Source organism: Lethenteron reissneri, chromosome 65 (genome assembly GCF_015708825.2).
Source record: "Lethenteron reissneri isolate LAM-NWPU_2019-01 chromosome 65, ASM1570882v1, whole genome shotgun sequence".
Taxonomy (NCBI): Eukaryota; Metazoa; Chordata; class Hyperoartia; order Petromyzontiformes; family Petromyzontidae; genus Lethenteron; species Lethenteron reissneri.
Genome location: NC_083843.1, coordinates 9,024,401 through 9,034,341, shown reverse-complemented (window position 1 = coordinate 9,034,341; position 9,941 = coordinate 9,024,401). Strand labels below are relative to the sequence as shown.

The 9,941-nt window shown below is 47.9% G+C and overlaps 1 protein-coding gene across 1 annotated transcript in view; it reads left to right on the top strand.

Moving 5' to 3' along the window:
- Nucleotides 1–296: 296 nt before the first annotated feature.
- Nucleotides 297–9,941, top strand: part of LOC133359603 (E3 ubiquitin/ISG15 ligase TRIM25-like) — a 28,855-nt gene continuing 19,210 nt past the window's right edge. Inside the window, exons 1-5 of the mRNA XM_061578067.1 lie at nucleotides 297–1,131; nucleotides 1,401–1,496; nucleotides 6,003–6,236; nucleotides 7,081–7,103; nucleotides 8,321–8,424. Of these exons, the coding sequence (XP_061434051.1) occupies nucleotides 565–1,131; nucleotides 1,401–1,496; nucleotides 6,003–6,236; nucleotides 7,081–7,103; nucleotides 8,321–8,424 (1,024 nt within the window). The 5' untranslated portion in view covers nucleotides 297–564. The remainder of the gene's footprint in view (nucleotides 1,132–1,400; nucleotides 1,497–6,002; nucleotides 6,237–7,080; nucleotides 7,104–8,320; nucleotides 8,425–9,941) is intronic.

The window sequence follows — 9,941 nt, the reverse complement described above, 5'->3', positions numbered from 1 at the left end:
TCACCATCCACACACACTACTAACCAGCTGCCATCCACAAGGGAGAACATCTCCCCCAGGAATAAACCCCTTTCACAGATTTCAGAAGGAGAGAATGAGACCTGTGGGACAAACCATTATCGCTGTGTCCCTGGCTGCTGCTGGGTTTTGTTTGTTCAAAAATTACATCACTTGAGACCAGTCAAAGCTATGTTGAACTTCTTTCCCATCGTACGGAGCCAACTGTGCTAATCGGAAGTGCAGGGGAAGGACAACAAAATAAACACAAAAAGCAATTTTAGCTAACAGTGCGTGAGTGTAACGCCACGTCTACACAGGTGAGCGTGGCCGCCGCGTGGAACATTCCAGGGCGTTTCTCAAGGTATTCATAACTAAACAACAGGTGAAGTCAGTTCATTTCCTTGCTTGTCTCCGCTGTGTGAGCTGCTCACAGCGTTTCCTGAACAGAGTACACACCTCGTCAATGGTAATCAACATCTCACGATATTATAAAGAAAAAATATTTTTGTTGAAATATATTCTCTGAGCCACAGTGAGAAACTATTTTGGGTGCATCCTCGGGTCATGGCGAGCACAGCTCCCGCTGAGAACGTGGACCGTGAGTTGACCTGCTCCATCTGCCTGGACACGTTTGTCTGCCCCTCCACGCTGACCTGCGGCCACTCGTTCTGCCTCCAGTGCCTGGAGGATGCCTGGAAGGAGACAAACTCCTACTGCTGCCCGCAGTGCCGCAAGACTTTCCCTCGACGACCCCAGCTGACCAGGAACGTGACGATCGGCAACCTCATAGAGCAGCTGCAAGTGACTGGGACCATGGCTGCTGCTGCTGGTGTTGTTTTCTGTGACCACTGCCCAAATGGCAAGACGCTTGCAGTGAAGACCTGCCTCAAGTGTGACACATCCTTCTGCATGGAACACCTCGCGCCTCACCTGGAGAAGAAGAAGTTTAATGATCACGTCCTAGTTTCACCAGTTGTGAACCCTGAAGAACGCAAGTGCAGGAGGCACAAAGAGGAGCTCAAGTTCTACTGCAAGCAAGACCTCAGCCTCGTGTGCAGGGACTGCACCATCGCAGGAGACCACACGGGTCATAAGTTTATCACACTGGAGGATGAGCATCAGACACGGAAGGTGAGGCCCGCGTGGGTTGAGTTGGAGTCACTCAGGAGCGAACAGTACCTCAGCCCATAAGAGTGCTACAACAACATTTCATCTAATCAAAACCATCAGGGTGGGATGATTCTCTCTCCACGCTCTTTTTTTCTTTCAAGCTGAATTCTTTGGACTCTTTTCTGATGGGCAGTTATAGAACGATCACTGTGGAGGCCTCCGTGTGGAGTGGGGCTGAGAGGGAGCCACTTAGGAAGTTGAGTCTCCTCTGGTGGCTTCGTCTCTTACAGAATGGAGTCGGAGAGGAGACGCGAGCGGTGGAGGAGAAGAGGAAGAAGGCGGAGGCGTCCGTGGGACGGATGAAAGCCGCTCGCAAGGACGTGCAGGTACCACGCGTGGGCTCTGTTACCCTGTGACCTCCACCCTGCGTGGAGTCTGACTCTCGTCCTGTGAGAACAACTCCGTAGATTCAAGTTAATTTTGTTAGTCTTGAGTCATTGTGTAATAACTGCAGGATATTGCTTTATTATGGCTATGGGGACTTGAAATATAAATGGTAAAAAAATGCAACGTTTAAAAAAAGAATCATGAAAAAAATCATAGATTGCAAAGCACTTCGCAGGTAAACTCGAATAACTTGCAATGGGTGAGATAAATTAATGCAGTATGGAGCAATGACTGCATTGAATTAGACGCTAGAAATTAAACGAGTGAAAATGAAGATGAAGTGACAATAAATTGGCTGTTAAATGCTCGCATAAACACAAGAGACACGACTTCAAGAGAGTACTGGGAATGCTGGAAAAATTATGTTCTCACGACACGCACCCAACTCTCAAGCAAACATAACATAGAGTCTAACTATTGTCATTGTAGTGTGTATTTAATGTGGCGCTGCACTCTGATGTTGTAGGAGAAAACAATAAAAAGTATATTTAATAAAGTAGAACGTGTTTATTTAAAGTTGCGCATTTTGATGTGACATCACATTTCTCACCCCCCCCCCTCGTCACACATCGTCACAAATATCTGACCCCCCCCCCCAGGTGCATGACGTGATTAACTCTTCGTGCCGTACATTTTATTGCTAAGGATAATTACGTAATTGTCTCTAATTTTGATATGTCTCCAACGATTTAGCGATGAGCCTGTTTGTGTTTTCGCATGCAGAAGTATCCATTGTAATACAGGGCATCAGGTCAGCTGGTGATATTCATAATTTACAAAAAAAACGTGGAGAATATAAGTAACAAATTCAGATTCCAAAGAACACAGGATGAGATGTTACTATCCTTTGTGCAAGCACTTCCAAGAGTTCATGAACAGTGAGCCTGGTGAAATTTGGGGAGCGCATCGTCAGTAGTGAACCTTTGGTTCCTAGGGTGTTTTGGCCTTTCATACTATACACCCTCCCCAAAGGCGGCCAGCGACAGGGTGATCAATCCTACGCTTGCGTCCCATTCCCAATTAGTCATAGGAGTTGCCTTGTTGTTGATAGCCAACATCCCATGGGACTATGCATGGCAGGGGTGTTTTCCTCCCTGAGTCAAGCATTGTTGACTGCATACCTCCCGGCCCTCTCACTTTGGGGCCCAGCTGGGGTCTTTCCTCTTCATCCAGAGCCACTGATTGCTGCCTTCTGCCGCCTCCGATACAGCTCTGATTGCCGAACGCTGGCTCTGGCCCTTAATTCCCAGGTCTCTAAGCAGTCTGGTTGTAGATGTTGCCACAAAACCTCTGCAGCCCACCTCCACTGGTCGGACTTCTGTGTTACAGCCATGATGCCGTGCTTCGGCAGCTAGATCGGCATAGCGCAGATGTTTTCGCTCATAAGCCTCATCTACTGAGTCCTCCCAGGGTACTGTGAGCTCAATGATGAAGACCTTCTTGAGCGAACGGGACCAGAGCACCATATCAGGTCTTAGGGTGGTGGTTGCGATCTCCGGAGGAAACACAAGTTGCCGGCCAATGTCCGCTAGCATTTTCCAGTCGCGGGCCAAGCGCAGCTGATCTCGCTCTATTGGCAGATAAAACATCTCCATCATGTATCTGCCTTTGTATAAAATCATAAGAAAAATGTATACATCCCATCAGCCCCACGACATGGGAGTGCATCTTTCCAAAGTATTGAATGGGTACAAGCAAACTCTAGACCGATTTCCACACCCAGTGTCTCTGTATCAGAGTCAGGATTGCTTGAGGTAAGGCTGATGTACTGCCCTGTGATTATAGGCATGGACCCTTTTGTATTGATTTGAAGCTTTCGTGACTGCAGGAATCCATATTCTTTGGTTCTTTCGGTAAAGTCGCATAGGTAGAAAATAAAATCACGACGTTTCGATCACAATACAAGCGGTCGTCCTCAGGCGAAAAAATCCAGTAGCAGAACTGATGAACCAGGAAGAAAATAACGATAGAGCTGTTACAAAAAGGGGTTTTATGTTTGAGTTGATGGGGAGAGAGATTAGAGAGAGAGATTAGCATGTCAAAGTTAATGAGCTTGAGTCACCGCATATGGCCGTACATGCGCACAGTAGCAGTGTTAATGGGATGTTAATGGGAGATTAGGGATTAGGGAGATTAGCAAGTTAATGTAAAGTTTATGTGTAACACAAGCTACGGCGCTGGCCGCTGCGCTGTGAGAGGAAGGTGCATAAAAGGCCATGGTGGCTGTGCCAGTGAGACATACAGCCGATAAAACAGCAAGAGCCATCGATACATCGAGGCTAAGGGTTCAAAGGCGGCCATGTTAGTGATACCCTAGCCCGTTAATGCAAAGGCATCCAACAGGGCAATGCAACTCAGAGAGTCGGAGGGTAACAGTCAAACGGCAGGAAGGATGGAAGCATCACAGCACGTTATGACTTAACCTGGTTAAATACAAGCTGCGGCTCTGGCCACTGCGCTGTGAGAGAAAAGCGTGCACAGGGCCATGGTGGCCGTGTCAGTGAGACATACAGCCCATAGAAGAGCAAGAGCCATCGATACATCGAGGCTAAGGGAGCAAAGGCGGCCATGTTAGTGATACCCCAAGCTACGTGACTTTACCAAAAGAACCAAAGCGTATGGATACCTGCAGTCACGAAAGCTTAAAATCAAGATTGAAACCCCAGCCAGTTAATGCCAAGGCATCCAAAAGGGCTATGCAACTCAGAGAGTCTGAGGGTTTGGCTGTTACCCTCCGACTCTTTATGCATCAAAAAAAATGTCATCTGACTAAGATCTATATCATAGAGGGTCATTGTCTATAACACCTAGCAGTTCACCTGCATTAATTTAAGCGAGCCTGACTGCTGATGAGACACTGCATGCCAAAACCAGTCCAGAGTTTGCTTGCACTGAATGAATACAGTTATGCTATAATTATACAATCCCAAAAGGCCACCGGGCCAATAGATTGTGTACAAAATACTTGTATTATTCACGTGGAGAGACAGGTCTATGAGGAAGGCGATGTGTGTGCTTATCTATTTTGTAAATAATTTACAGATCCTCACCAATACACTTCTGGACGAAGGTTTCCCCACATCGTGTTGATCATTGAGGCTAGTTGGCCATACTTAGTTGTGCGGGTCAGTGCGGTTTGCTGAAGGTAAAATCCAGAACTGGTTCACATCACACTCATCACGCAGCTCTCTAATAAATTTGGAGGGTGGGGAGGGAGCCCAGCCGAGGCTGAGAAGCAAGGACATTCCAGTAATGTGAGTAGGAGCAGCCTGGAAGGACGTGTCACCAAACCTAGTTTTAATAATAGATTTTATTTTTAGGAATAGAGATATACTTTTGAAGCTGCGACTGGGAATTTGCGGAGTTAGGAGGTGCTTACATATGTAACGACTCCAGGAAACACTGATCTTGTGATTATCTTTATTGAAGACACGTTCACTCTACAGGCGAAGACCCCGACTCCAACAGCAGCCTCGAGCCTCTCCTCTCGACCCCTTTAATGCCCAGCATGGCCATCCCTTGACCCTTGGCCACGACCTTCTCTAGAACCTTCTGAATGGCTCTCGGCCCCTGATCCGCACCTGCTCCCTTCTATCATTTGGCCACAGCCCCTATTCTCGATCCTTGTCGTAGACCCAGATCCTTCCCCTGTCTGTCACTTAACCTGTCATTATCCCTTGTGGTCCCTAGTCTCTTCCCATGCCAATTCCCCTGTCATTACCCCTTGTGACCGTTAGTCCCCTGTACTGTCTTTACACGTATGTGTCAGTTTTGTTCAAAAAAACGTTAAGGATGAAAGTATCCAGGGGGACAAATTAGAGGTGATACAGAGGATTTAATCATGCATTAATATAGATGCATCAAGGTCAAAGCGGGCGGCCAGGTGGTATAATGGAACAAGAGGCTAGGCGGTCGATGATTACACAGGAGTCAAAGATGGGGAGGATGGTGGCTTGGACTATATAATTACTGGCCAGATTATCAATGTGAAGGACAAGATAACACCTAGATACTTAAAGTTATTGACCTGTTAAGTGGGAGCTCAACGACAATGTCAAGGCAGGGAAATCTAGGTTTGAAATATCCAGAAAACAATGTGACTTTGGATTTGAAGCTTTCGTGACTGCAAGGATTCATATTCTTCGGTTTTTTCGGTAAAGTCAAGTAGGTAAAAAATAAAAATTAATAAAAGTAAAATAAAATAAAAATCACGACGTTTCGGAGGCAACACAAGCTTCTGTCTTCAGGTGGAACCGTCACAGCCACGACAGTTGTATCAAGTAAATGAGAGCTACCATTTTTATTTTATTTTTTATTTTATTTTACTTTTATTAATTTAAATTTTTTACCTACGTGACTTTACCGAAAAAACCTAAGAAAATGTGACTTTGGTCTTCACAGCATGGTATATGAATTGATAGAATCTATCGCATGCCCCTTTGCAGGATTCCATGGTCCAGACCAAGGCTCGCATCTCAGGCGAGTTCACCCGTATGAGGGCGACGCTGGATGAAGACGAGAAGGCAGCTCTGGATCGCGTGGACGTGAAGGGGCGTGAGCTGCTGTCCCAGATCAAGGAGAACATCGCTCATTACGAGCGTGAGATCAGCAACCTCCAGGCAGCAGCTACGCGTCTGCGCGCTCTGCAGGAGGAGAGGGACTCGCTCACGTTCCTGCAGGTAGAGCGCTCAAGGAGCCAGGGCAAGTGCCCCAGTTCGCGTATATTCGTTGCGTTTTTTTAAACATGGCACAATGCGATGTAACTCAACGCAAGGATAAAGCATCTTGCATTGCCAATACAATGGAGAGCCCATGCATTCTGAAATTAAATGAGGAATCAAGTCCACTGACGTGAATTTGTATATTCTGATAAAAATAGAAATTACTGTTGAAATTCCAATTCATAAATAAACGATTAACACGCAAATCCCTCGAGTTAATCGGTTGGCAATGTATGCAGATGTTGGCATTTAAAATTGTAACCGCATGGTCCTGTAATGTGCAACAGATTGAGACTTCTTCACACTACATTTTAATTAGTAATGTAACCAAATGTAGACCAACCATCAGTCATGCTGAAAATAGAAGTGCTTTTAACTTAAGGAAATCCAGGGGGCTTTGTTTTTCAGCACTGACTGCTGATGAGTCCAATGCCTGCTTCAAAAAATGTTTATCCTGTTAAACTATCGACGTCTGTTTATGCGATTCTCTGGGTGTAATTCACCCTCACAGTGCGTACTTATTTTGAATGTTGGTTCACAATCACTGCGAATCGACATCGAGTGCTACGGACGCCTCTTCCTGTGACATTGGGTACACAGTGGCAACGGTTTGAGAGGCCACACCTTGCTGTTGAGAACCATCGAGTCCAAACGAGTCGACGGCTTCATCTTGTTTACAACCAACAACACCGGGATATGCGAATCGCTGAGCACAGCCCAGCTCATCGCGTCTACCAATCACCGTGTGGTTGACGTGGCTGGAGGTGAACTGACTCGTGCCCCCTTTGTCTGACTCCTGCAGGTTCACCTAAAGGTGACAAACCGGTATGGACTCATGAAGTCACACAAATTAACACATGGGGTGACGCCGTGTGTGGGACATGGGCTGCGTGATTATGATAATGTGTATAATGATGATGTGTGGTAGGATCCTGTGAGTGATGGTGTATATTGATGCTGTGTGATAATGTTGTGCGTGATGATGATGTGTGGTATGATGCTGTGTGAAATGATACTGTATTATGGGACCTTTTTGCCTGTATCATAGTGTAGTGACTGACTCAGAGACACTAAGAGTAGAAGTCACACTATTTATTAAACGGCCTTAACAGTTCACACTTGGTAACTACGATTCCCAGTCAGGACAGCTAGTAGACTGCTTGACTGGCGACGCTGAGATGGTGAAGATGGAGACGAAGATGAAGACTCTAGCAGCAGGAGCACGACAGGATCCCACTCCACACGACAGCCCCGAGGTCCCCTCCTGGGGCCCCTCTTATACTGTCAGCGTGGCCTGGCTCTGCCCTGGCCACGCCCCTCTTCTGGAACCTACTAGCAGGTTCTCGATATGTCCCTTTAGTGACCCTTCCCCTACATCCATCTCTGATCTATCACGTGACCTGCTGTCAGTCAGGGCTGCTGTAAGCTGCAGATCCCATTCCCTGTCAGCAGCCAGAGCTATGCTATGTGTCCGATTCTATGTCACTACGATAGTATGAAAAATAAGAATAGGTTTTACCCTTTCTGGCAATAAAACAGGTGTTAAGATGTTCAAACAGCAATAGCTACCTTTGGCAAGTACTCAAGCCTGCATTAAACCACGCGTACTTGTGATGAACCTGCAAACAAACATGCTCACTGTTCACCTTTGGCGTTCTCTGGTCTGACACTGGTGAGACTAGGCCATAAAGAAGGCTGTCTCTGTTCTAGGCCAATCATATTTAAAGGCATTGCATCACATATAATTATCAGAGAATGTTTGTTTGCATGATCACCACAAGTACGTGTGGTTAATGCAGATTTGATTCCTTACAAAATATATCTATTTGGTCTTTGAACATCAGAGCACCTAGTTTATTGCCAGAATGGGCAAAACCTATTCTTATTTTTCATAAGAAGATGCTGGGTAAGACAGGGCTGTGTGATGATGTGAGTGATGATGCTGTGTGATTCTGTGTGATGCTGCTGTGAGATGATGCTGTGTGTGTTGGTGTTGTGTAAGACACGGGCTGTGTGAGTCACTGCTGGTTCTGGTCTCACAGGAGAGGCACTCAGAAGGGATCTCCACCGTCATCTCCCAGTGAAAAAGACATCGCCTCTATCAGAGCCCTGCAGGGAGCTGTGATCAACCTGCTGTTATTCATGTGTGAGTTCCACGGAATCTTGCTATGTGTGTGTCTGTTATTGTGCATGTACTTTGGTTTGTACATGTATGTTGCGGAGCGGTAGTGTCGTGGTTAGTGCGCTGCGCTACGAACCTGGTGTCCCGAGTGTGAATCCCGTTCACTACACTATCACACACACACACGAGTGTACATCACTACACTCTCACACACACACACACGAGTGTACATCACTACACTATCACCCACACACGAGTGTACATCAACAACAACAACCGCCATTCGCCACTAAGTGGCGGTGACGTCACCTCGACGCTTGTGCCAGGCCAAGTGCACCTTGAGGACACGTGAAGTGTCGAACGCCCGCTGGCAGGATGTCACGGGGCAGACCCAGCAGGTGCCACGGGTCGAATGACCGAGATGACTGGCTGATGCACCACCTGTGCCCCCTATTGTACCAACTTGCTGTGCTTTAGCCACCCGCCGCTCCACTCGTTGTTGTGAGCGTCGCTCCTCCGCCCTCCGCTGTTGTTGGAGGGCGACTGCCTCTAACTACCCAGTAGCGTCCTTCACGAGCCTCCTCCACTGAGGCCGATCTTGACACCGCTGGTACCAGTCATCGGCAAGTCCACTCGGCTCCACGTCCTCCTGTACCACATCACTCCATCTCTTCTCTAGCCCGTGCCGTGCCCGTTTAGCCCCCTCGATCCGGCCGAACAAAAGCTGTTTAGGCATGCGGTAGCTGGGCATGCGGGCTACATGACCCAGCCAACGCAGCCTTGCCTGCCGGAGGAGCTCACCGATGGGACTTTGCCCAGATCTTTCAAGGATTTGTGAGCTCACACAATCCAGCCTGGTTAAACCCAGGATGGATCATAGGCAGGCCAGCCTAAATGTTTCCAACAGACGAAGATGCTCCATTAGGGGGGTCCACGTTTCGCAAGCGTAGATGTAAAGTAGTAACTCGGCGGGAGACGACTTCACGGGTAGCACACTCTTTTTATTAACACCAAACTGTTACACGGGTGACTAACACTCACTTAGTTACTCGGGTGACTAACACCCACTCAGCTACTCGGGTGACTAACACCCACTCAGCTATACGGGTGACCAACACCCACTCAGCTACTCGGGTGACTAACACCCACTCAGCTACACGGGTGACTAACACCCACTTAGCTACTCGGGTGACTAACACCCACTCAGCTACACTGACACGGGCTCTTACGCCCCGTAGCCTTCCGGAACACACCCGGCTGGGGTGTCCGTCTCGGCTCTGGGTACCACCGTCCCGACCCACACGGGCGTCGGACTACGGGTCCCCCAGTCTCGGCTCCGAGCCACACAGGGCCCCGGTCCTGACAAGGACGGCGGGACTAGGGGTCTCGGGCCACTACCTCCTCCACTCCGTCTTCGGTCTTCAACTGGTTAACACTGACCACGAGTGCTCTCGCGCGTCTACCTTTATGCCCCTCCTGCGGACGTCGCTGAGAGCACTCATCTTATCTGACCAATCACTGCGTGCTGGCTACGATCCTCT